Source organism: Taeniopygia guttata, chromosome 7 (assembly GCF_048771995.1).
Source record: "Taeniopygia guttata chromosome 7, bTaeGut7.mat, whole genome shotgun sequence".
NCBI classification, from domain to species: Eukaryota; Metazoa; Chordata; class Aves; order Passeriformes; family Estrildidae; genus Taeniopygia; species Taeniopygia guttata.
Genome location: NC_133032.1, coordinates 22,792,890 through 22,820,415, shown reverse-complemented (window position 1 = coordinate 22,820,415; position 27,526 = coordinate 22,792,890). Strand labels below are relative to the sequence as shown.

At 41.9% G+C, this 27,526-nt stretch overlaps 2 protein-coding genes and 1 long non-coding RNA gene across 8 annotated transcripts in view; 2 read left to right on the top strand and 1 right to left on the bottom strand.

The window, feature by feature from the left end:
• AOX1 (aldehyde oxidase 1) overlaps nucleotides 1-1,284 on the top strand; it is a 38,952-nt gene extending 37,668 nt beyond the window's left edge. For all 5 annotated transcript variants that reach the window (XM_072932389.1, XM_030277724.4, XM_030277723.4 and 2 more), the window contains one exon: nucleotides 6-1,284. Coding sequence is in view for 1 of the 5 variants with exons in the window: in XM_030277723.4 (XP_030133583.3) it covers nucleotides 6-62 (57 nt within the window). In the remaining 4 variants the exon portion in view is untranslated. The remainder of the gene's footprint in view (nucleotides 1-5) is intronic.
• LOC140684580 (uncharacterized) lies at nucleotides 932-13,379 on the bottom strand. Its single transcript, XR_012057019.1, has 4 exons — nucleotides 13,015-13,379; nucleotides 8,120-8,249; nucleotides 3,255-3,387; nucleotides 932-2,878 (listed from the first exon to the last, which is right to left on the bottom strand). It is a non-coding gene; the product is annotated as an uncharacterized lncRNA (long non-coding RNA).
• BZW1 (basic leucine zipper and W2 domains 1) lies at nucleotides 10,966-20,218 on the top strand. 2 transcript variants are annotated; one of them, XM_012574973.5, is made up of 12 exons: nucleotides 10,966-11,121; nucleotides 11,518-11,591; nucleotides 13,375-13,551; nucleotides 15,190-15,284; nucleotides 15,504-15,569; nucleotides 15,831-15,966; nucleotides 16,537-16,646; nucleotides 16,763-16,933; nucleotides 17,211-17,357; nucleotides 17,676-17,814; nucleotides 18,655-18,777; nucleotides 18,985-20,218. In XM_012574973.5, exons 2-12 carry the CDS (start codon nucleotides 11,528-11,530, stop codon nucleotides 19,014-19,016), a joined length of 1,260 nt encoding a protein of 419 aa, XP_012430427.1. In that variant the 5' UTR covers nucleotides 10,966-11,121; nucleotides 11,518-11,527; the 3' UTR covers nucleotides 19,017-20,218. The 2 variants fall into 2 exon arrangements, with proteins under 2 accessions (XP_012430427.1, XP_030133601.1); XM_030277741.3 differs by lacking the exons at nucleotides 10,966-11,121; nucleotides 11,518-11,591 and having other exon boundaries at nucleotides 13,474-13,551; nucleotides 15,190-15,195.
• The last annotated feature ends 7,308 nt before the right edge of the window (nucleotides 20,219-27,526 follow it).

The following is a 27,526-nucleotide window of genomic DNA, read 5'->3' as shown; positions in this document are numbered from 1 at the left end:
CTTAGATGGAAAACAATGAAGCTTCCTCCTTGGGCCACATCTGTGTGAATGACAAACCATAGTGCACAAGACTGGAATGGAAAACTGATTTACTGCCCCAAGACATACTAATCAACACACAGATAAATGTATTTTCTCTTTTCCTTAATAGAATCAGCTACCAAAAATATGCACTTTATATCTTACATTCTTATCTTCATTCTTTCTCCAGTGTACTTATTAGAGTATTTTGCTTAAATGACTGCAATTTAATTGTCAGAAATAAATCCTTTGTATGTTAACCATATGTTTTCAACAAAAAATATCTGCTGATCAGCACAGCTCAAATGCTGCAGAAGAAGAAAGTTAGAATGAAGTGTAAAGGTATGCTAGATAACTTACTGCCACATATTACACTAAACAACTTCATATGATAAATGATTTTATAATAGCTTCAGCTAATTTTCTAATTTAGATTTGAGTCTTGCAGTGAACTGTGAGTGCAGAGAATGTTGTCAAAGAATCAGAACCTTGTTTGTTGGATTCAGAGCCTTTTTGACCAGAAGTGATGTTCTGACTTTTAGTAAAGCTGGTTTACAATCTTTTGGCACAGCTATTTTTGTGTTAAAAACATGCAAGAAACAAGAGTTATGATTCTCTTTTGCTATGCTAGGCAAGTGGCCATGGCTGGTCTAGATATATAGAATTTTATCACAAAAGTTGACAGTTGCAATTTCCACCAGAAGCCTTCTTTATCTCATGCAGCAAGCCAAAAGCCTCTGAACAGAATGGGAAAATTGACAGAGTTCAGTGTGTTTTGAATGGGAGAATGGACGGCATGTCAGCCTGCAGGCTCTTATTATTTCACTGCCTCTGTGTTCCACAATTTCTCTTGTCTTCCCTCCATTTGTTAAGCTGACAGTGTATCTGTGACAGAAATCAGGTCAGTCACTTTAACAGCTTTTGCATTGACTATTAAGATATGAAATCTTTATTGTTTCATTTTTTCTCTCTGTAACCATGATGAGTTGGTGAAATGCAGTTGCTAAACAGAGGTGTCTGGACCATTTTAGATGTCATAAGACAGTAGAGACATGGCACAGGAGAGTACAGGACCGGAAGATATACAGTAGCTTGAGACCAGGCAGGCACTAGTAATTGTAATCATTGGAAGTGATTCTGAAAGTGATTTAGGCAGCTGAAGCCCTTTTGGGTTTACTTAAGTTTCTTCACTTTCTTTGTATTAATTTGGCTTTTATATGTTGTTAGAAGTCAATAAATTAAATGTGAATGCTGCTGCTACAATTAATTTTTCTGATTTGAAACATCATCTTAGTTTTACTGTTTGGTGTTACAGAGATGCCTCTGCCCCACCTAAGGTGCAAATGAGACCATGTGCTAAAGTCAATAATCCCAGAGTCACTCTTCTGGAAGAACTACCTTTCTACAGTCCAGGTCCTGGATTTCCATGGGGCATGGGTTATACATGCCATTCCAATCATTTGAGATAGCATGTGTATAAGCACTTGTTTCCTTTCCCATATTTTGTCACAGGGGGAATTCTTTTCTGGATGCTAACCAAACCTTAACCTCTGTTAGGTATGGAATCAGCTCCTTCCTGCTGTGCCAATTGTACTTATCTCGGGTTCCATTGTCTTAAGGGGACAGTGTTTTGAGACAGGCACCAGTCCTTACAAAAGGGTTTAAGTCCTTACAGGACTTAAGGAGTTTGTCAAGGACAGCTTGAAACCCCACATGTTGATAACAGCCTGAAATATGTGTGAATTCTGGGACATACTGAAACAGAGAGCCTACAGATCTACTGAACTGGGGGGGGAGATCTCTTGTCTCTTGTTGTCCTATGTATCTATGCACCAGCACAGGTGCTTGTTCATTCCAGGCAAGTCAAATCTTGTAAAAATCTTGCCCAAACCTTGCAGGCAGTGATATCTTCCCACTTGCAGTACTGAAGTGTTCACACTCCAAGAATTCATCACATTCTAGACCTGCACTTCGTTTTCTGCACTGCAAATCTTGTCTCCTTCTCAGTCATTATTAAAAAAGATTCCTCCCTGCCACTTTACAAGTGGCTCTTTCATCTAGTTGCCTTGGTAAATTATGCAAATGTAGCAAATATGGGTTATTGAGTTTTCTGGGTCTGAAGCATATTAAGCTGTCTGCTGGCTTTTAAGTGTTTGAAAAGCTTCCTGGAAGTTAGGAATTTCAGCAATTGACCATCTTGACATATGATAATATGGCTACATGGGATATTATGAAAGAAGTATTCTTATCTACGGGGAGGTAGATAAGCAGAAATGTTAGGCTTCAAAGGCACTGACTTACTGGATGGCTATTGACACATGAATGTGCACTGTAGCTGCACAGTTACACCCAAACTGGAGATGGTTCAGAAGAATTTTGTACTGATTTTCTTCATGAGAGCAATGTTCCTGTAGCAGTCTACTCTCAGCAGGTCCATTCCATGTGGTGAAAGCCTAAACACCTAACGTAAGTACTAGGTTCTGGTTTGGAGGGTTAGCCTGTAAATTAGATACTGGACTGCCAAAATCAAGGGTTTGGTCTGGTTCTTTCTGTTCTTAGGCCTTTGAGCCTGCATTGTTGTACCTACAATGCACGAGGAATACTGCAGTGGTTGCTACTGATGCACTTGGCAGGACCCATTGGGGCATTTTCCTACAGGGACCTAGTGACTGACATCACTCCAGGGCTTGTGTTGTGTTAGCTCTCAAGGGTGTGTTAGGGGATAGCCACAAAACCAGCAGCTTATCTCGGCTGAGAATCCTCTTATTGCCTTCCAGTAGGAGTGGTAGAAGATCAGTGACTGGCTACTTTGTTCTGCAAGCCTTCACTCACTCTACATGTAATACAGACAGCTTTCCTGTAAAATGTAAAAATAGTAAATTAAACAAAAGACAGGTACATACAATGAACACTTAAAAGATATATCCATAATTCCCCTTAAAAAAAAAGAAAAGGCCGGCTGCAACAAGGCATTTAAAGATTTTTTTTTTTTTTTTCCTGGACATGCATACATAGAAATGGATGAGAATCTAGAATCCCAAATCAGGATTTGGGATTTCCCTCTTTAAGAACACAGCATGTGTTGAATATGGTGCCCACAGCAGAAAGGGCATAGAACTGGCATGGCATAGAGATAACCAGATGGAAATTTTAAATCTGTGTATAGTAATAAAGTCGATTTTGTTAAAATTTGGCCATTCTGCAGAAAAAAAAAATTATAGTTCAGGTTATACCAAAACAAGAACTGTGGCTCCACACCTTTGCTTTTAGCCACTGTAGAGAAGAGGGTAATGTTGAATGTCCTTGGTTTTAGCTTCAGGCACGCTGTGTATTCTAAATTCATCAGTTACTGGATAATATACAGACCTGGAAATAAACAGAATAAACAGACTTGGAAGTTGTGGCTCAAACCCAGAAGTTCCCCCTCACTATTATCTCTTATGTTACAGGGTTAGAATCAGAGGAGCTCAATTTCTTTGCAGATTATTTCAAGTCGCCAGAGAAGAGTTAGGGTGGGGAGTAGGAGGTGGTGCATCAGCATCTGAACGTGCATTAATTACTGAGAAATGGCAAATGTTGCACTGGCTCATCCCCACCTGCTTATTTTGAGACTGAGCATCAAATTAAATTCTGCAGGACAAAGCAAACTCGGTCAATATTTAGGAGCATACAGTATTTAATTCATTTGTCTTGATGCATAAAGCTGTATTTTGATGCAAGAGCATGGCTTGCTTTCAACATTCAGATAAGCAAATATTTTTTGTGACTGGCAGAAAGGTAAGTTATGAACAGAAAGATAAGTTGATGAACAGAATATAGCTATACAATCCAGCACTGCATTTTCCCACAGTAAACATTGCACCCAGTGTGGCTGCAACACATTTGTTATGACCAGTTTCAGGAAATACTGGAAGATCTTTCTTAAGGCTTGATGTATTTCATGCAAAGGTTTAAGAGTGATCAGTCTGATATCCTCCTGTTGTAATCTGTGAATAGATTTAACAGAATTAAAGATTAAAAATTCAATTTGGACATCCTGAATTGTTGAGTGCAACTCAACCTGTAAAGTGTCAAAACTCCTCGTCACCCTAGGAAAGAATCTCATCTATTGACAGACTTGCAACTTAATCTGGCTGTGTGCATTCTTCCCCCACCCCCTTTCAGTTTCTTTGCAGATCCTTTCCAGTCTTTGCAATCCCAAACAATTCCCACCCATGGATCCAGTACAGGAATTTATATTTTCTCCTGAACTAATGGTAGGCCTTACTGACATTTGTTATTTCAAACATAACTGAGTTCCTACAGACCTTGAAAACCTGATGTTTTTGTGAAACTGAAATATCTGTCCTCAGATAAATAGAAGGTGCTAGTTTTAGTCACACATAATAAGACATTTAAATGTGAATAATCTACATGTTGACATTATTACAAATACCTCACTTTTTCAAAAAAGAAATCATTTGCCTCTGCAAAACCAACTTGTCCCATAAGAGGTCCTTTAATTTTGGACCAACTGGCTTTAAGCTTTTCTTTTTGTCAGGCTGACAAGTTAATCCTCTATTTACATCTTTGGAAGCACTGTCAGAGGAGGTATTTCCAAAATGCAATGTCAGTATTTTAATGACACTGACTGTGTGCTGTAAACAATCCCTTGGTTCCATTTGGCTTGCTGTTTTAGTGCATGCTTTATCTCCAGCTGCAGATGCAACATGCAGTTCTATATAGGGATTATCATATCTGCAATCAGATAATCAGACTAGTTTACAGAGCTGTTTTTACTTTTCCGCTATTCTTTTAAAGACTAGATTGTGGCTTTTATTGGCATTTTTAGTAGTTTGAATTTTTTTTGTTTGTTTGTTCCTATACCAACTCTATTTTTCTACCCTGGAGTCTTAAACCTGAAAGCTTTTAATACATAATTAGTCACAGAAAATAGGCAATTTTAATATGTATCTTGATAGGTAGAATTCTGGATGTTCACTGTTGGAGGAATTGGTGGCTTCAGCTTTAAACCTCCAGTCCAAAAAAAAAAAAATGTGTGCCATGTGAAATGTGTTGGTGGAGCATTTGGGGGGAAGGTACTAAACCATCACTCTTTGTTGTAATTGCAGCTGTGGCAGCCAACAAGTAAGTTAATTAAAAAAAAAAAAAAACACACACACACAATAAAAAACAAAACCCAAAAAAACCCACAAGAAGAACTTGCTGAATCAGCCTAACCTCAGACATGGTAGGTTAATAAGAAACTAAAACGTAGAATGGGCTGATTTATTGGCACCACTAGGAGTTTGGCTATGTACATGTAATGTCATTTGCAATTTGCATCAAAAGGCTGTAACAAATGGGGATTTTTCTAATGTTCCTTTTAGGAGTGGGTGTCCACTCCATTTTGTCCTGAAAAGGAATATAGATGTGTTAATCACTGGTAGACAGCACCCTACCTTTGGAAAATAAAAAGTGAGTGACATGAGAAGGTATTTTTCCCAGTTACTGGTTAATAGTTTCTTCTGAGGCAAATCAATATAATTTTATTGACTATCAAGACACAGCAGGAAACCAAAATTCTCCTCTTCTGAAATCCTAACCCAGCACCAGCCTTCCCCAGTCCTTAGAGTACCCTGATGAATTGTATGAATCAAAAGCTATCATCCTAGATCCCATGCAATATCCAGAAAAAGCAGAACCATCCATCCGTTTTTTGTTTTTTTTTTTTCCTTTGGAATACTGCCAGCATCCTAACTGCCCTATCCTATCTGCAGATGATAAATATGTAACTCAGAATTGAATATGAGCCACTTCTCAGACATAAAGCCAGCTCTGCAAGGTAATTCAAGATCCATCTTGTAGCAAACTCTTACTTTTGACTTCTAAATCCTCACATTAAAAATAAATAGGTAAACAGTGACAGCACTGAAATCAATTTGGTAAGTGATGGTGGTAAGGTGTAAGAATTGAGCACCCTAAAACCCTCCAGAACAGGGTTTATGGTTCACTGTGGTTTGGATAAAGAAGACCTGAGGAGTTGGCTTTTCTGTGGATTCTTGCATGAGTGGTAGAGTTTGGCTGATGACTGCTTCTGAGAGAGATTGCTTATATTTTTAATTTTGCTGAAGATATTGCTCACAAAGATACTGTTCAACTCTGGTTATGATTAGAATAGGTTTAGAACTGGTTTGGGAAGAGAAAGGAGGAAAAATTCATTTTTGGTTAAGTCTTGTATTAACCATAAGACAAGGAATGGGACTGTGATGTATGTCAGTAGCATATGTATTTCATATTCTTCTTGGTATCCATTACCTGACTATTAGCCTCTCTGGAAGTGCAATACAGTACCAACTCTGGCTGGTTTTCACATGCCATATCTTCTCTCACACAGATGGAACACGTAACCCACAACTAGTGGACTATGCCCTTTTATTCAAATTTCTTCCAGAGTCACTGAAGTTATTTGGATAACCACTGGTGTGCTTTGCCTCTGCTTTCTTCAATATGAGGATGGCAAGAAAATGCACCCTCCCCCTTGAGTTGTCTGTGTCTTCCCAGAGTAATGCCTTCAATCTGCTCTTCCCATGTCCTGTACTTCCCTCACTCCAAGGGTTGGCAGGACAGAGCAGTAGCCTGCTGGAGAGTGCTGATTTCTGTAGAATGAGACAGGAACCAACTTCCCTCCCCATATCAGTCCCAGCCAACAATGATTACACAAGTGCTTCTGCAGAAAGCAGGGCAAGATGGCAATGATGACATTGTTTCCTGACAATAGCCACCTCACAGGTTTTCCACTGCACTCATCCTTTGGCACTGTAAAAGGAGATACATCTGGAGTTGCTTAATACCTTGTCACTGGGCCCAAATTTCTGTTTATAAGTTAAAGAGGAAAAAAAAGGAATAAAAAAACGTAAAGTAGTAAAGCACAGGAGCAAATATGAAATAAAGAACAAGATTTTACTAGCCATTCTCTCATCAATGTATATCAAGTCTGAAAACAAACTAAAAAAAACACTTTGGGAGACTGGAACATAGGAAACATCTGATGAAACTAGGTCAAGGTTCATTAATTAAAGGTCCATTAATTAAAGCTTTCAATTTAAAAAGCCCCATGGGCCTGAATTTGAACAAATCTGTTGTGCTCTAGGCTGAAAATTTCTCTTTGAAAAGGGACACAAATTACATCAGGCAGACCTGCAGGCCCCTCTCTTCCAAAAGCAGCCAGCTAAAGACCCCTACCTCAACCTGGCTGGGGCTGGGAATTTTGCATTCATCCACTTCTGCTTCCTTTTGTGCAGGATATCCAGCAGTGTTTGTAAGTGATAAAACTTATATTCATAGAAGTCATAACCAAAGTCAAGAACCTTCATGGGCTAAGTGTAATGAACAAACTTGTTAACAACTTAGAATTTAAATAAAGATGAATTTGTTAACCAGTTACCAGGAGATGATGTACTATCTCCAGGAATGCACTAAGAACTGTAGGCTTTCTTTGCAAACATCATGGCCCCCACAATTCAATGCAGTCTTATTAAACTGTATTGTATATTGGAACCTTGTATGTCAGTTCTTATAATCTGAGCCTTTCAGTCTGAGACCTCACCTGTGCTATGGAGATATGAGCTTAATTACCTGTTCAATTACAAGAATGCCACTGTTCACTAGAGATAAGTTGGTTGATTTCCCAACCTTTTATAACTTGAGAAAATTGAGATATGTGTGTGCAATGACATTTGTGTAGCTGATAAGGAACATGCATTTGTAAAATACAGTAAGGTTTTTTTTTCCTTAGCAAAATGATTTTTTATATTTTATTTTGGTTTCCTAAAGACAGACCTGGAACCTGTAAGCCATGGACTTAGATTATAGATTAGTACTGATTTCCTAAGGATCAGACAACCAGATGATTCCTTCAGCCACTTACTGACTGCAAGCATTCCTGACAGAAAGAATGAGAACTGTCATACTCACACACACACACACATATATATATGACACCATCTTGGTAGAACAAGATATAAGTACCAGTTCTCTTATCCTGTTCATGCTACACTGGAACAGTTCTGAGTTACCTCAAGAACATGAAACAATTTACATGCAATTTTGAAAATACCTGCAACAAGGAGCCAATCACAAGTGGTACCATTTTGTCACTTCTACATTCAGTTTGAGAGTAACAACTGTTATCTTTGAATTTTTCTGTTCTTTCAGCATATGAAAATCCCAAGGATCAGAATGAGACACTGTACAAATTAATGATGGGAAATGTATCACTATTTCAGTAAAACAGGAATTCTAAAACTATATACTGCCACATATTTCTAGGCAGTGAGATATTACCACCCCAGTAATGCACCAGTTTGGCTCTGCTTCCTGGCAGCCCACCTCAGTGGCTTTTATCCAGTGGCTAACCACATTAGATGCTCCTCAGATGTATATATTAACCTGCAAGAAGCCTGTGTTGGAGTTCCCCTCTAATTCAGTGGTATTAGATCCTTCTGCTTGCAGGCTAAACACACTCGGGACTGTTCTAGAATGCTCCACATCATCAGATCTCTTTGAACCACTGTCAACTCTTGCCTCTCCCAGATGTGGGATATAATCACTGCTATTCACTGCCTTGTCATCACTCACTTCTCCTCTGCCTTACCCACAGTTTTGCCCCTTCTTTCCAGCAAAATGGTGAAGCAGGACAAAGGTGATGCATTCATCCCAGGTGAGGTGAGGGCACAAGGTGGGGGAGTGATACTGGAGGGAGGAAGGGTTAAGCAGCAGGACAGGATCCCAGTACCAGCTGTTTTCCTAACAGAGGGGAGGTTGCCCATAGCAACCATCAGCAGCTGTGCAGAGCAGATGTGCAGCAGGTGACCAAGAGGGAAAGGTGGAGAGGAGGGCTGAGAGGGGAACCGTGACAACACAAGTTCATTGTAGGTGTGGCAGCTCACAGTTTAACTCAGCTGTGCCAAACAACTGGCACTCTGACAGACATTGTTTTGGAAATGAGGTTTTAAAGTGATCCAGTGGCAGCTGTATGAATCTTGATGGAACATTTGCCCATGAGGAGAGGAGTCTGAGAAACAAGTGTAAAGGTATTTGAGAGTGATAAAAGGAAATGGCTGAGCTGAGCCAGTATAGGTATGTATACAAATCAATATTCAGCGTTGATAGTTCAAAGCCATAAAACAGTGAGAATATACTTAACAACATCATTCTGTACCCAAACACTAGCCTAAGAAACAACTCTGGAGATGCTCAACAGTTATTGCATTAGTTCATATCCTGGGCTCATTTACATAAACACAAATTTATTTTCATTTACTTCATTGATAACAGTGCAGGCTTAAATTAACATTGTATAGAAGAGAGTGTGACCTGCACACACCCTCAAATAAGTCACATTTAATCGAAATCTGTAGAGATAAAAAAAATATCTTATCCCTTTACATTGGTAACATTTTCCTGTTCCTTTCTCTTGGTAAATTGTGAGAAACTACAGCTAATGGGAAAAGCTCAACTGGTAATGAGCTTTGCAGTTTTGTCATATTAAAGACTTTAGGGAGCTGACCTTTTATATCTTTGTGTTTTCTTTCATTAAAATGTGATTTTAATAATTTCTGATTTTTCTTCTTAGCTTTTTAATTAATTGTCTTGGCTTTTTAATTGATTTAGACAAATGCTCTCATTTTAGAATGAGCACCAATGTAAGCAGTGTCTTGACTTTAGAATTAATGGACAAATATTTGCTAATATTAAGGTGAAAATGCTTCCTCTGAATGTGGTATTTTTTAATTAGTATTTTGAATTAGTATTATTAGTATTATTATAATTAGTATTATAATTGTTAGTATTTTTATATTTTGAATTAGTATTTTGGATATTTTGAATTAATTTTTTGGGGATTTCATTGGGCTGTTAAATGCAATCTGCAAAAATGTTTCTTGACTAAAACTTGTAAGGCACTGTACTGCTATTTCATGGCACTGGGATCTATCACCAGTATTGTTTCAAGAACAAAAGAGTAACAAAAATGGTATGAGATGAAATCTGGCTCCTACTGGCAATGAGAATGATCGTGTTTTCCCTATTGCAGCCCAGTGATTTGTTCCATTTATACACCTGATAATTGGTAATTTCAAGAGCTTTAGTCACAGCAACATTGCACTCAAATCTGGTGGAAATTTGCAGCTGCATACAGTCAAGAAGGAAGCTCGTGTTCTCTAAGTTGGTTTAATGGGTTGGCCTTATGGGGAGCAAAGAACTGAGCTGCAGTTGCATCTCCCGTCCTGCACCAGCAGGGAGAATATTCCCCATGTTTTCTCCAGCTCTGTGCTGCTGTGTGTTTGGCAGTCCATCTCTTTTACGTAGTCCTTAAGGGGCCTCCACTAACACAGTGGGTGTGTTTTATACGGTCTGCTAGCACACAGACTGCCCTACAGCCTGAAGGTAGGATGAGAGCTGTTGAGGCGATTGCTAGTGAACGAACCCGTGTTTAAACGGCAGTAGAGAAGGGCTGCACTTCTGGAGCCCAGGGACTTTGCTATGTGTCAGACCGGCACAGCTTGTAACTGATGGTCCTGTCTGCACACACCAGAGTACGTTAAGTGCTTGTACGGTGCTGTCACCACCAGGATGTGAAACAAGACATTATCACAACTGCAAAGCAAATCTAGGGTCAAGTAGCACAGCAGGTATGGTACTGAAGTTCGATGCACCGCAGAACCCCGTGCTGCCAGCCGCGCTCCGCGGGCCGCAGATCAGGCCAGAGGGGAGGTGTCCCTGCGGTGCCGGGCTGGCTCCGCCGCAGGGAGCGCGGGGAGCACCAGGCGCTGGGTCCCGGCCGCGGTAGCCGCGGGGAAGGGCTCGGCCGGGAAGCTCCTCTGGAGAGAAGAGCTCCCCGGGAGCCGGCAGCACGTGCGGCCCCGAGAGAGCCGGCCCCGCTCCCCGCCCCTTCCCTCCATCCTCTCGGGCGGGGCGGGGTGGAGCGCAGCGCGGCCCGCCTCTCTTCCTCTGGCGTCGGTTCCGCTCGCAGAGTTCTCGCTGCCGCCGCTCCTCGCTGCCGTTCCTGCCCGTCTCCGCTCCGGGCCGCTCGGGCATTTTCTCTCTGCCTTAAAGTCGGTGAGGAGACGGGTGCGGGTGGCGGGCGGCTGGCTGGGGCCGGCTGCGGCAGCCCGGGCCGTAAGGGCCGCGCTGCGGTGGAGGCCGGGGGAGGGAGGTGGTGTACCCCTTCCTCCTCCCCTGCACGGGTACTCGGGAGCGGGGCAGCGGTGGCGGCAGCGAAGGCACGGCCAGCTCGGGCCGTACGGCGGGGCCGAGAGGCGCGGGCACGGGCACGGGCACCGGCACCGCGCGGGCCGCGGCTCCGCCCTGCGGCCGCCTCCGCCCGGGGAGCCCGGTGCGTGCCGGGAGCCGGGCGGGGGCCGGCGCCGCCCGCAGCCGCCCAACGCCCGGGAGCTGGAGGGAGGAGCGGCCCCTGCCCGCAGCGGCCTCACGGGTATCTCTGCTTCCTTGTAGGGTGTCTTTTATGAATAATCAAAAGCCGCAGAAGCCGACACTATCGGGCCAGCGTTTTAAAACCAGAAAAAGAGGTGAGTTGCCACACCGTGCCCGCTGCCAGGACCGGCTGCCAGCGCTGTGTGTACGGGAAAACGTCGGTTTCTGTCAGTAAACAAACCAGTGCCATCATGTGTTTGCCATAAATTTTTTATGTGAGATCACACTAAGTGCAGAGTCTTGAGGCTGACTGGAATTTTCTCTGCACTAATAAAAAATACTTGGCAGTCAGAATCGTTGCTAAATTTACTGTGATAACCTTTGCCTAAAAGATGGCCATTCTAGAACCGTCCTGAGTGTGTTTAGCCTGCAAGCAGAAGGATCTAATACCACTGAATTAGAGGGGAACTCCAACACAGGCTTCTTGCAGGTTAATACATACATATGAGGAGCATCTAATGTGGTAAGAATTTTAGTCTTAGCCACTGGATAAAAGTTACATTGTCCTCTTTTAAATTTTTTTAAATTGACAGAAATCACAACAAAATCCCACAAATCCACTCACCCACCTAATTCCCCAGTCAACATCCAAAAAAACCCCAAAGGATGGGATATGCAAAGACCTGTAACTCTTACATCTGTCCGTCTATGTCTGTCGGACCATCTCTCACACTCTACATAAGAAGAGTTAGTGACTGAAGAGGTGTGATAAGTAACTTAGTGTTTTGGTGGAGGATTTTTCCAGCCTGAAGAGGAAGTGGGGATGCTCTTAGAGTTCCTGTTCAGTACAGTTTTACTTGTACACCAGCAATGTCCCAGCTCTAACAGGCAGCTTTAGGCATGCTGTACATGCAGAAGCACACTTGGATTTGTAGAATCTGCTTGAATGTCAAAACACCTCAAAAATCTCTTGACTATTAGAGTTTGCTGTGGTCTGTCCAGCAGATTAAATACTAGCAGCCAGGTGTTTAGTCTTTTTTTAAGCATTTAACCATAGTTTGGCTGTGAAGCAACTCTTCCAGAACAATGAGCTCCATGCTTCTGCCCTGGAAAATAACTGATCCAGTATTTCCAAACTGGCACCCAGCTTTTACCAGTGTGTTGATACTTGCATTGACACTGGACACCAGTATACCCTACTAGGCTGCTCACAGAATTGGCTAAGATGTTGTAGACAGCACTCAAAACAAGATCTACAGTTGAGTTCTCTTATCCTTGTAAGCTTTTCATCTCATGATTTCCACAATCTAAGGACAAATTGAGATGAGGAAAAATTGAAGACCTCTTTAAGACTTTCTGTTAGTTACATGGGTGGATTTGTTGCATGTTGACTATGCCCTACCTGTAGTAAAAACAAGGCAGTGATCAGCTGATGTATCAGGTACGAAGATATATCAGGAGCGTTCTGCTTAATGACAGCAAAGGATGCTAAATAGATCTGCAGTTAAGGCCATTAAGTTACCTCAAATGTCTATATTTCCCCCAAGAACTTGAGGAAAAGTTTTGCCTCAAACTCACTTAGCTGCAGGTTAAGATGAGGGGATGATGGTCTTCATAGCCAAAACGCGAATTTCCAGGTGACTCGGGTGCGATAATGGTATGTGGTTTGTCAGTCAAGATTTCATCTGAAACAGAGAGAGGCCCAAAAAGCTGAGATAAAACATGAGTAATGGAGTCAAGTGTACAGAGTTATAGGGGTGTGTATTAAAAACTGCCTTCCAGCATGAGCTAAGTCTCTGGTTTTGGAGGGAGTGATCTAACATGAGAATAGGGGTATAAGAATCAAACTGAGATGTCAGGTAAGCTTTATTAGAGCCAAGTAATGATCATCACAAAGAACTCTTAATGGAAATCTTATTTCAACACTTTGCTTTACAGATGAAAAAGAGAGGTTTGACCCTACTCAGTTCCAGGACTGTATTATTCAAGGTTTAACTGAAACTGGCACTGACTTGGAGGCAGTAGCAAAGTTTCTTGATGCTTCTGGTGCAAAACTTGATTATCGCCGCTATGCAGAAACACTTTTTGACATCCTGGTGGCTGGTGGAATGCTGGGTAAGTCCCTGTGATGTGACTGCTGTCAGCTTCATTCACTTCACTCTGCAAAAGCAGCATTTCTTTTCAGTGTAAAATCTCTGCTAAAGATCGTTCTATACATTGAGTGTGTAGAACAGGGTTTAAGTTAATCTGTGGTAAAACACCTGATCATCTTGGTACCTGAGCTCCAATACTCTCTCTAACCTGCCTCAGTTTTACTTGAGCCTGTTTGCATTCCTTGAAGTGTAGAGTGTACAAACTCTGCTTAGAAGAAAGTACTTTGGGTTTTGGGGTGTGGTGGATGTGGTTGGTTTAGTTTGTTTGTCTAGTTTTTGTTGGTTGGTTGTTTCTTTTGTTAGTTTTTTGGTTGTTTTTTTTTTTTGTTTGGTTGGTTTTGGTGGGTTTTTTTTCTTTTTTTTTTTTTTTTTTTTACCTTTTTACCAGGAGTAGATCTTGATTCTGGTCAAGATCACTTCTAAGGATGAGAGATGGATGAATGCTTGTTTCAGGTGCCTGGTCTGTGGTAACAAGACCAATAGTTGCCCTTAGAGATCCTGACATGATCCTATGATTTGTGCATCCTGCCCTGTTATTTTGGAAAGGAAACTTGTTTGCAGAGGAATCTGAAGTGCTTAGTCTTCACATGCTGTTACAAATGATTTGTTGTTGACAATAGTGAGGTCATGGGCTCTAGCACACATCAGGGATTGAGAAATGAGAGGGCGGTCAAGTTGGCAGAAAACACAGGGACTGAGGAAGTGATATGTGATGATGAAAAGTCTTGCAAACTCAGGTACACACTCTGTGTTCAGAGCAAAGATGCTCGCCAACCAGGTAAGCACATACTGTAATTGTTACAATATGCGAGTTTCCATTCAGGAGTCTTAACCAGTTCATCCTGCTGTGTTAATGGTGATATGGGGTATTTTACTCAACTCCCTGTCTGTGTCAGGTAGCTAAGAAGAACAGCTTTAAGTTTCAGGCAGAGGAGGCCAGAATAAAAACTGACATCCTGTTGTCTTACCAGCTTTTAATATTACTACTAGAAATACTAATCTCTGGTTTTAAAGTCATGTTTCTGGCTAATTCATAACAAAAGTTCTCCACTGTATGTAGAATGGCATAGAAATTGATGATGAAGTGTTCTGGCAGTGAAGCTGGTGACCTGAAAGCACCTTCATTAGTGAAGCAGCCTAAATAACTAAAGTTTTAAGCTCATCTCTGCAGCACTGAATTTTGAACTGTGTGTCTCTACATGTTTCAGTCTACTGTTGTGACTTACTCTGCCACATAAAAGGCACGAAGCAGCACTATTGCAGCAGACACCAAAAAGACACTTGCTGAAATTAAGCAGCTTCAGTGGCTTCCTTTAAGGGAAAAGGAGCTCACATGGCCTTGTTGACTTACTCACATGAAAACAAGACATGTTGTCAATCCCCTAAGCAGTAGTGGAACAGAATAGTTAAATGTTCAAATCTAAGCTGCTTTTAAAGTTCTGGTGCAGCAGTGGAGCAGAGGGAAATGTCTCTGGTGATCAGATCATTGAGTTCATGACAGGACAACGTGTTGCATGTTATGGGTGCTGGAGTTCTGCTGTGGAGACTGCTCAGTGCTCTCACTGGGAGTAGCACTACTAATGCTGAAATCCTCCTGCAGCCCCGGGCGGGACCCTGGCAGATGACATGACACGCACAAACGTCTGTGTGTTTGCAGCACAGGAAGACCTAGAAACCATGCAAGCATTTGCTCAGGTTAGTTCTGAAATTAGGACAATTTAACTTAAAGCTGTTTAATGGTCAAAAGTTAAACGTTTGTGTAATTGTAAGTTAACGTAAAAATAATGCATGGCTTTAAGCACACTGGATGTAGTAAGTACTCTAAAGAGTTCAGACCTATTTTACTGAACTTGTTTTTTTGAAATTCTAATCAAGTGATAGTTCACAGCAAAAGCTACTGTACTGTCTTTCTAGGTTTTTAACAAGTTAATCAGGCGTTACAAGTACTTAGAGAAAGGCTTTGAAGATGAAGTCAAAAAGGTATGGAATGTTTTTATATCAGCAGACAAATAAACCTTCACATTCTGCTAGCTAATCATTCTGTAGAAGCGTTACATCATAAAATGGATGATTAAAATACAACCCTTTAAAGTTGCTCATAGAAGAATGGCTGGCTTGCATGACTACCAGTGACTAGTGCTTCTGCTAGCTTGATGAAATAAAAGTGTTAAACACAGAGGCACTAGCCAAAGTTTAGTGAGAGGTGGTAGTTTTATACAGCTCTTCTTACTTGTCCTGCAGTTGCTGCTGTTCCTGAAAGGGTTCTCAGAATCTGAGCGGAACAAACTGGCCATGCTGACGGGTATTCTGCTTGCCAATGGGACACTCAATGCATCAATTCTCAACAGTCTCTACAATGAGAACTTGGTTAAAGAAGGTAAGTGTGGCCCAGCTCCTCCCTTAGGAAGGGAGTAGGTGGAAACTGTGATGACAATACATCCTTGCAGCTCACAAGCTTCCTCTGGTGATAGATTGACTACAGGATTAGCAAAGATAAATGTGATGCCCCTGTGAACCTGGAAGATTTTTTTAAGACTTCAGAAAATGAGTTTCTTGAGAAAGCTTGTGTGTAGGACTTCCCTGCATGACACTGGGGGCTGCCATCACTAGCGTTGCCCAGCAAGGCACCACTGTATTTTGGAGAGGGACCTTTCAGGATGCAAAATGTGTGTCATGTCTTTAGGTTACTTCCTAAATTGCAGCAAGAAGAGTTGAGTTTTGTACAGGGGAGACTTTGTTATACTGTTATACTTTGTAGGAAAAGTCCAGTGTGCTGGAGGCTGCAGTGTCCTTGGGCAGGGAGAGGTACTGCAGACTGTGCTGGGGTTATTTGGAAGGACAGCTGCTGCTCTGAGCACAGTCTGACAAACGAGGTGCCCTGTACTCAGGCCTTCTGGTTCCCTGTGTTTTGAGTTTCACTAATAATAGAACTGTTCTGATTGCACAGGTGTTTCGGCAGCTTTTGCAGTCAAGCTGTTCAAGTCATGGATAAATGAGAAAGATATCAATGCAGTGGCTGTCAGTCTTCGCAAAGTAAACATGGACAACAGGCTCATGGTGAGTACCACTGGAACTACTCTGCTGTTCCATAAACCAGTTTCATGAACAGCATTTGTCAGCAAAGTACTTAACACACATTTCTTTTACAAAAGAGTTGTAAACTTTGTTTTCAGGAACTCTTCCCAGCCAACAAACAAAGTGTTGAACACTTCTCCAAGTACTTCACTGAAGCAGGACTCAAGGAACTTTCTGAGTATGTTCGGAACCAGCAATCCATAGGAGCTCGGAAGGAGCTGCAGAAGGAACTGCAGGAGCAGATGTCACGGGGAGATCCCTTCAAGGATGTAGGTGTTTGTTGACAAGGTGGAGGTGCCTTCTGTGCCTGTCTCTCTTTCATACTGAACTTAGCTCTCACTGGGAACTAAAATGAGGACTGTAGGGGAGTTGATATTAGCTTTGTGCTCTTTTCTTAATGTCCTGAATGAATCCTGCTGTATGATGAAGGTTGGTTGCCATTCTGAACCCTTCTGGGTTCAGTCATTCTAAACCCTTCTGAAGAGAAGTTTTAATTTAGTTTGGTGCCATATGTAGCCTTTCTGCTTACTGTTACTCTCCTTGCAGATCATCTTGTATGTGAAGGAGGAGATGAAGAAAAACAACATCTCAGAACAGACTGTGGTAACCATAATCTGGTCAAGTGTAATGAGCACAGTGGAATGGAACAAAAAGGAGGAGCTGGTAGCAGAGCAAGCCATTAAGCATTTGAAGGTATTGTAATTTACAGTACGACTTCTGCACCTCTTAGGCAGAGCCTGGTTTTCCTTCTGTCTGCAGCTCCCTTTTAAATGTTAAGGCTACCAACCCTGCTAGTGCAGAGACAGAATGAGGTGGGGAATTCTCCCCATTGTGAGGAGTTTTACAGGCCAAGGGCCTGAAGCAGAGGCAGTGACTGCTGCAGAGCTGCTCTAGGGTGGGTTGTGGTTGCAAATTTCCTAAGCAGTGGCTGATGGAAACTGCAAAGCCAGCTTTGGTCAAGTGGTAAATATGAAATGCCCCGTGTGTGCCAATTTGTTGTTCTTGTTACAGCAATACAGCCCTCTACTTGCTGCCTTTACCACCCAAGGTCAGTCAGAGCTGACTCTTCTGTTGAAGATTCAGGAGTATTGTTATGACAACATTCACTTCATGAAGGCCTTCCAGAAAATAGTGGTGCTCTTCTACAAAGGTAAGTTCTGTGGGGTTGTAGTTTCAGGAGTTTGTGGCTTTTTGGAGGGGTTAGTTTTGGTTGGTTGGGTTTTTTAAAGCTTCTGAAACAGGGCAGATCAGTGCTACAACATTGCACTTCATCAGATGAAGAATTTTCTACGTCTTGTTTGTAAAAATGCAAAGGTGAGTGTAGCTGGCCCTTTGCACATGGGGAAGTGCAAGACAAAGATGCTGCCTGTCTACAGTAGGTCTGCTTAAGAGTTGCAGAACAAATCTAAATTAAGATTTTTAAGTCATTTTGTTAAGTTCCATGATAGTTTATTCTTCTTAGTTCTCTAAACATTGACAGTGAGCAGCTGAAGATTGAGACCACCAATGTGTTCAGGCTGTTCTAGGCTCTTTTTAAATGTCTGATAAAAGGTGGTACTGAAAAAATAATGCTGTGTACCTATGGAAACTTATTAAACTGAAGACTGTATTGTACTTACAAAATTTAAAATTAAACACCTGCACCACAGGAAGTGTTTACCTTTGACTTTAAAAGAATTTGCATCTCTTCTTAGCTGTTAACTGAGCCTTTGCTTAGAGTGTGCAATCTCAAATTAAAACACTCCAGACTGTTAGTGGGAGTGAAAGTGCAGCTCCTGGATACAGTACTGAGGAAACTCTCAGCATGAGGAACCATCCACAATGCCTGGTTCTCTGAATTTCAAAACTGAAAACTGGCACTCCTGGTGCAGGTCTTTCCAGCTGTACCCGGAGAAGGAGTACATGATGTTCCTGGGGGAGGAAGCAAAGGCTGCCCAGTCAGGTTCTCAGCAGTTCACTGTGTTAATACTGTTCTTGGCTACCTTTACAGCTGAAGTTCTGAGTGAAGAACCCATCCTCAAGTGGTATAAAGATGCCCATCTTGCAAAAGGAAAGAGTGTTTTTCTGGAGCAGATGAAGAAGTTTGTTGAATGGCTCAAGAATGCTGAAGAAGGTAACCAGCAGCTTAGCTCATGTGGAGATTGTTTATTTTGGGAACCCTAATGCAAATAACACGTGTTTTGGAGTGAGGGATGGTAATTGCCCCTCTGAGACTAGTGTGGATCCAATAGCAGCTGTTGTGCAGGATGCAGGGCAGCAGCTGAGCTTGGGGCTGGGGCTGAGCCATGGCCAGGCTGCTGATGAGGTCTCTCTGTTGCAGAGTCGGAATCTGAAGCTGAAGAGGGTGACTGACCTGTGAAACTCTGGCCTCAGTAAAGCAAACAGGAGCTGTAGATAAGTGTCATATCTCATGTGTCCTTCTGATTCTTACATCCTACCTCCCTGTATCAAGCATGATATAAGGGCTCTCATGGCAATTTATTTTAACTGTTTTCTATAGTTAATGAAATACTGGATTTAGTTTTTAAAACCATGTTCAAGTAGCTTACAGGAGCTGTTAGATTTGACTCTTAACCTGCATTTGTCCTTTCAGTTACCTTCTACCTCCTGTATTTTCTACTGTAATAATGTAATATAAGGCCTTCCATGGTGAAATCCATTTCATCTATTGGGATTTCTGTCTGTATTGAAGTAGATGTGATATGGTGAATGAGACTTAGGGCAGTCTGCTTGCAAATTAAACTATAAAAAAGCCTCCCAAGTGAAGAGGCTATTATTGCTTGTGTGGCACTGCAGTCTGTACCACCAAATAGCCACCATCAGTGGTTGTCCATGTCCCCAAGTACTTTGTCATTCCTTTACCAGACTTCCAGCATAAAGCAATCCTCTATTCCAGCTCCTGGGGAAGGTGGGAGCCCCACTGCTGGAAAGAAGCTGTTGTGGTGGCAGGAGTTGGTTACCATGGTGGGGCATGAAGAGTGGCATCTCTGAGCCTGCTGGCTGTCACAGCTGGTGGCCCATATTCCTGAGGAGCTGTCAGGTGCCCTTGCAGCTCTGAGGGTGCCTTCCTTTTCCCTTTCCATCATGGAAGTCCAAGCAGTGCTGTTCCACACAGAGCTGCCCAGCAGCTTTCCTGAGCCAGGCGCTGCTGCTGGCAGGGTTGGGCGGGGGAGTGGCTGCTTTGTGCTGCTCTGTGAATGCACAGCTGCTGCAGCCCAAGGCAGCCAGAACACCACCCCTCCCGCTTCGAGGTTTAGAGATTCTTTTATGCTGGCAGCTCACACGCTAAACCAAACAACTTACCTGCTCCCTGAAATTTTAATTCCTAATGGAAATTCTCAGGACAGTTCAATTCAAGAGATTGGGGGAAAAACGTGAAGTCTATACAGTTGGAGGCTAACAGAGAGCATTAACTGAAATACTGGTAACCAGAGTACACCTACTAAAATAAATGAAAAAATTTGTCATCACAATGCAATCTGTTCAATACTACAGTGATCTTCCTTACTTTGTAACATTTTTTTAAAGCAAATAAAGGCCATCCTTACACTTAATACCAAGGGCTGTCTCTGCTCCTTATCCAAAAAGAAAGCACCAGTGATATTACAGGGTACAAAGCAGTGCACAGTCTTTTTCCTTATTCAAGGACTGTTGAATAAAATGAAATTAAAATAATACTTTCTTGCTATTAGGGTGCTCTTTTGCATGTTAAAAGTGCTAACATCCCCTGAGTTTGAAAACCAGGTTCATCTGTATATGAAGTAAGTTTTATGTCAATGTTTGGTAAATATCCAAGAAGTCATACTAAAAAGTAAGGCACTTAAAATATAACCAAATCAGAAGTCAGTGGTGTATAAGTTTTTTTGATTTCTATGACTCAGCCTGCTTAGCTGCAGAAGCCCGGGCCCTCTTTCTGCCTTTCAATGGAGAGAAGAAAGAAAAGTACTGCACGATAAGAGCAGTGCTTGTTTGGGACAAAATCCAGCATCTTCTGAACCAGGTCAAAGAGGTTCAGAAGAGAAGAGGTTCTTGTGCTCAGAATCCTGCCATGTCATGAATTCCTTCATGAAAATAAAAGAATGTTTTGTTCTTTATCTTACAAGTATGCTTAAAGCTTCTGTCCTCAAAAGCATTATCCCTGTCACATCTTACCTTCAGTGGTGTACAGGGGGTTGATAAGTAGGTGCCACCAGGATTTTGTTCATCCCAATCCTGCTGTCCTTGACAGGAAAATTTTCATTTCCTTAGACAAACAGACTATATTTGTTACTCAAATATTCTGTTTTGGCCCTTCAGTACAAGTTTACCAATGTGTGTTTGCAACTTGGTTACTGGGAATACTCCACCAGAGCAGCCAGTTGTCAAAGAGATGACTGGGTCTTAAATTGAATCTGAAAATATTTAAATTAAACTATAGCAGTCCAGTACATAAAATACAATTCCCTGCTTTTCTTATCATGTGATATGGCAAAGGCTCCAATTCCTTGCCATGGCTCTGAAGGGAAATCCAGAGAGACATTTTTGTTCATTGTTAGAGGAAGTTACCAATAACAGTTTTTCACTGTACCCTGCAACCAATAATCAGTTTCAGATTAAGGAAAAAAGAGGCTGTACTGATGTTTCCTAAAGGTAGAATGTACTGGGTTTTGTCCCTTGAGGTTTTTTCCCCTTGACCCTATTTCTATTTTTTTACTTAATGTTGATTAATCTCAAGTTTCAGCAATACTGTCAAGATGACAAAATTGAGGTATTTGAATTTGTTGATGGTGACAGATGAAGCCACATCTGTTACTAGCATGGCTTGTAAATTACAAATGTTAAGAAGGTGATCCTTCACACTAAGCTGCTGCCAAAATGTTGACTGAAAGCAATGTGTAGAAATGTTCTGTTCATACCCTTCCCTTGTGCCCACATCTCTCTTCAATTTGGCACCATGAAGGAAGGCAGCTGAAGTTCTTGCATAAATCATTCCCCTCACTCCCTGCCTCTTCCAGGATATTTTCACCCACCTGAGGAGTATTACAGATGCTGCATCATTCTAAGGTTCAGAGTAACTTACAGGAAATAGTGCTGCTCCAAGGTAGCAGTCCATGAGAATACACTGTGCACTCCAAGCATCTCATGGTTGTGACTGTCCCAGTGCTGTGAAAGGACTCAGAAGGTTCTTGTTTGATACCAGATTCCAAAACATTCCAAGAGCTTAAGAGAGCGCTGTGTGCTAGAGCGCAGTTCAACAGCATGTGACACCCCCTAACAGGCTGCTGTGGCCATGGCAAACTGCAAGAGCTCAGCCCTGGCCTGTGGGCATCAAAGTGTCTGATACTCATCCTCAAATACTGCACACCCAAAGCCCATAGCTTTCATCTCTGACTTAATGCAAAGGTGCTGAGCCCCTGGAGCTCAATAACAATTCCGATATGTCCATGGTACTCAAAGCACTCCAACATCTGAACACATCGTGACTACAAAGGCAGGAACGTGACATGACTTGAAGCAATTCTAATAAAGCTGATACACACACATCCCATAGCACAGAAGGCAACATGACAGAAATCCTAAAGCCAAACCAAAGTACAGGTGGCTTTGTATACTCACTGAATACTGCCAGGATCCAGTGCCTTTACATATTCCAGTACTAGGACTTCATAGGCTGCTTCTGAGCAGCTGCCATAATTTTTGATTATTTTCACAGCTACATGTTTGCCTCTTCTGAAAAGATGGGATCAAACAGTGATTAGAAGAGTGATTATATGAGCAACTAGTTCTAATGAAGAATATTCAGATATACATTTTTTTTATAGCAATAGCAACCTTTTTAGAAAAGGTATTTTTTTAGTACATGCTGACAATATAACCAACGTTCATCTATGCAAAAAAAAAAGACTAACATTTCATATATCAATTCTGAAAACATACATTGTACCTTATTGTTCCTAGAAATAAAAAGCCCCATGGTATTTATATATGCTATTAAAAAGGCAAAGCAAAGTAAAACAGATTTAAGAATTACCACAGAAGCTATTCTAGACTATTCTTGTTTAAACTGTAAATACCTACATGGACAACTGTTACTGGACAACACTCATCAAGGCACATTTACAGTGAAAAAAGTGAAAAATACGCACGTTGCACTCAGAGAATGGTGAGAATATGAGGAAGAGAACTAGAGGAACAGCCAAGGTCAGTGGAGAAGGAAGGGCAGGAGGTGCCCCAGGTGCAGGAGCCAAGATTCCCCTGCAGCACGTGGTGCAGCCCGTGGTGAGGCAGCTGTGCCCCTGCAGCCCAGGGAGGATCCCCTGCACAGGGATCCAGAGATCCACCTACAGCCCGTGGAAGACACCACACTGGAGCAGGTGGATGCCTGAAGAAAGGCTGTGACTCCAGGGGAAACCTGCTCTGGAGCAGGCAGGGACCTGTGGAGCTGTAGAGAGGAACCCACTGGAGCAGGTTTCCTGCTAGACTTGAGATCCCATGGGAACCCACTGGAACAGGCTGTGCCTGAAGACTGCATCCCATGGAAAGGGAGCTGTGCTGGAGAAGTTCATGGAGGACTCTCCTGTGGGAGGGACCCACACTGGAGCCAGGGATGGACTCTTCTCCCTGAGCAGGGACAGAAATAACTTGTGCTAAACTGAACGTACTCCCATTCTCTGCCTCCCTGCACCGCCTGGGAAGGAGGGAGGGAGGATGATGCTGTTAAGATTTTACTTTTCAGTACCCTGCTCTGATTTTGACTGGTAATAAATTCAGTTACTATTACCAAGTTGAGTCTGTTTTGCCTGTGATAGTAGTAGGTGAGAATCTCTCCCTGATCTCACTTTGTGAACCTTTTGTTACATTTTTTTCTTCCCAGTCCAACTGCAGAGAGCAGTGACAGAGTGGGTGTGGTTAGGTGGGCAACTGTACCCAGCCAGTCAACCCACCACATCTATCTAAAAAGTTAATAAAGTCTGAAAAATATTCTATGCACCTTGCACTTAATACATCTCTGACAGATCAGATCACCCTCTGCATCATCCTCTGCATTCTTGCATCTTTTCCTTCAATAGCTCTTCTGGAACAGCACCAAGACCGTGCAGCCAGTCAATAAATTCAAGTGAATTCAGGTCAGAAAAATTAATTCAGCAGGGAGAGACTTAGACATTCAGATACACACCAGGCCACAAACAGTCAGCAGGAGCAATTTCAAATTCAGTCCCCAGAAATTCACATAATTTATGCTACAGGAGAAAAACATGGCAAGGAACAGATTGGCAGGTGGGAAGGAAACAAATTATTACAATTGTTTTTCTTTTAAAAGACTGGTTAACTGAATTTTACTTTATGATTTCAGGACCCCCATGTTTTTCTTAAAGCAAAAGGATTTAATAATTATATTTTAGATATATATACACACATATATGCTTTTAAACAACCTTGTGTCCAAATTAAAATAGCCATTTTAAGCAATTGAGATTAAATAACTTGTATGAGTATTTGGCAAGAAGCTATTTTTTAAAAATTATAAAAGATAGACGTTTGCTTTATGCTGTTTTGGCTTAAGATCTTAACTTACAACTGCAATAGTCAGTGTTTTTAACAGTGTAACAAAAATCAGAAAACCCACCCTGCTAGTGGGACGACATCATCCATTATTTAAATCTACAGATTTCTCACTGATACTTGAAAATGTCAGTCTGGCATGAGCTCCTTGCTATTTCAAGTGATACTTAGTCAAAATCCAGTTTAATAGCTTGTCCTTGGATTTTAGAGTAGGGGTTAAGCAAATGCTTGTCATAATATAAATTTTGAAGGCATGAAAGTGATGCCTGTATTTCAAGTAGTCCAATTAATGGTTATGGTTCATTAATCTGCTCAAATATATTCAGTGAACAAATAGCAGAACCATGTTCTGTGGTATCAAAAGCATATGTACAAACTATACATTTTCATTGAAGGAAGTGCAATCCTAGCAAAAATCAGCTACTAATATGAGCCAAAGGAATAAAATTCTATTATCCACAGAATTCACCAGACCCAACACTCAATTACTACTGATAGATGAGAATCTACCTTCTTAAAATAAATTAAAAAAAAAGAAACCAAACTAAATTAAACTTGGTCCTATCACCTGTGGAGGTTTAGGATGGTATGCATTTATAAAGTGTCTTGTATTTCCTTTTGCCACCAGCTGTCACATTAGACCAGATTCCTGACTACTTGATGCCCAGTGTCACACCCTTCCTTGGACATGTGACTGCAAACTTCAAAACTTTCATTGCCAACGGCCTCTTTCATTCACAGAATTGGTTTATGAATCATTACTAATAAAAAAAAAAATCCAGTAAATGCAACTAAAATCATTCTAGTGCCCCTATGAAGGCAGCTTTTTGTTTTAAGCTGGAAGAATCTTTCTTGAAATACCTTCAATTCAAAAATTAATCTGGTATCACATGACCTGATCAGAATAATAAAATCTTAAAATACGCCTGCTGATACCAGAAGTCCAGAAGTTTTTTACCTGCCAGGAGTTTCAGAAATGTGGTTGCAGTACTTTTTCTCCTGTGCACTTTCCATTCCCACCATTGTTGCACCTTCTGCAAAATGGCCTTTTTCTTTTATCCCTGTCAGGACTATTAGTTTGACTGAAATTCTCCAAATGTAACCAAGATATTTTACTCTTTGAATTACAACCCACAGACACACATTTTCAAAGCCATTAAAGCCATTATTTATTTAAATATAATAAATAGTATGTTTTTTCTCAACATCCCAGTTTTTGGCTTTTTTCTCTGCTCCTTCTTCCAAGTTATTTTTTAATTCAAGAGATTTTTTCAAATTAATTATTTTTGATAGGGGAACTTAAAGCTGTAACCCTCTTCTTTAAAAAAAGCATTTTAAAGACATACTGTGGCTCGGACACTCCTGCCAAGCTACTCAGGCCTCAGTGCTGCATTACCCTCGGAAGAAGAAAGGCTTGTGTGCTTGACAAGGGCAAATATTGCCCAGGGGGCTTTTCAAGATTTCAATGAAGTTTTTCTGTGGGAGACAATAAAACTCAACCCATCTCCAGTTAGGCTGCCCCATGAGGAAAAGCGAACTAAATCACCCGCAGCCTTTTCAGCCCCAAGCCGACTGCAGCGCCTCAGGCCGGAGGGCGGCGGCCGCTGCCGGCCCCGGGCGGGCGGAGCGAGGGGGACGCGGGGCCGGCCCCGGATCGGTCCCCGCATCCCCCGGACCCCGCATCCCCGCCCCGACGAAAGGCTCCGCGCCCGGCCCGAGCCGGGGCTCCGGGAACGGCTCCGGCCCCGCCGCAGCGGCCGAGGCCATTTTCTGCCCGCCCGGGAAGGCGCAGCACAGAACATGGCGGCCTGAGGGGCGGGGGCGGCCTGAGGGGCGGGGGCGGCCTGAGGGGCGGGGGCGGCGGGAGCTCCGAATTGCGGAATGGTCACTGCTTACCCCAGTGGCGAGGCTGTCCCCTCTCTCTACTGCCCTGGACACGGTTCGTGGTCCTCTGGAATCGGCTTAGCGTATCTACAAGTTTGTCACTGTTCAAGGATCATGTACCATTATTTTCTTCTAGCCCACTGCTCTCCAGCTTAGATCCAAGCCCAGGAAAACAGACAGAATACAATTTTGCAAAGTTTGTTTGCAGTTTTGTCTCAGTAGGATCACTCCCCTTTCAATTCACATTAAATTTAAAGGGAAAAAAACAACCAAACAAAAAAAAAAAAAAAAAACAAACCAAAAAAACACCCCACACCCTACATTTAATGTGCATCCTCCAGAGAGCAAAATACTTAGTGCTGCCACATTTCACATTTTTTGTGAAGGAAAAGAAAAAAAAGACCTGAAATTGTTTTCTGTTCAGTGCAATTTTAAATTATTAATTATTTACAGTTCTTTGCACAGTAGGAAATTTTCCAGTATGCCCTGCCTCCTGCATGGCAGTAGTGTCAGTCAAGTGTGCTATTGCACACTTCTCTTTACTTGCTACTGCTGCTGGTTTTAAGGAAGAGAGAAGCACAGCTAAAAGAATAAAATCCTTTACTTCACTGAAGTATTACACTAAAACATATTAAGCCTGGAACAAGGGCTGGGAGCTTAAAACAACATGCCATGAAGAATACAGAAACTTTGTCCCCAGCAGGTATTGCTTAAGCCTTCTCATTACCTCAGTATTCTGTACCTGGCAATATCTTTGCCTTTCTCTTGCAAATGAGTTCTCATTATTTTAAGAGGCCAAGTCTCAAAATGGAAAATAAAGGTTTGAAGATGACTGCAAGTCAGCTGGACCTTGACCCTCCTAAGGATTACAAAGCATATCCCTTCGCTAAGGGATGCTCACTGAGTGGAAAGAGGACTGGGGAAAGAAGCCCAAAATGGCTCTTATTTGTTCAACACCATGTGACCGCAGCCTTTTTGACAGTGCTCTTTGTTGTGTTTACCCCCTAGTCTTTGTGCAACAAAGGGATGAAAAACAAGCTACAATAAATCCATGTTACCTAGTTTCAATCAACAGCTATGTAAGGAGAGAAATACTTACTCTTTCATAGCAATAGTGTTGTGCCAGAAGCAGAAGAAATTACTCCCATCTATCTTTTGGAAAGGCTTAAGAGGTTATCATTCCAACACAGCAGCACAAGAGCAAACACTGCTCTAAATATGTTCTTTAATCTTCTGGGAGGGAAAGGTTTCATCTGTTTATGACTCTGCTCTCACCTAGGGGAAAAATTGCACTTCTTACTTTACTCTTTTGAGAAAGGTGAGTAAGGAAGATGACACGTCATGAGAAAGTTTCACATAATTGGTAGCATGAAATTATAGCAAAGCACATTGCTTTAACATAACATCACTCAGAAAGATAATGCAAAAACCAAAGA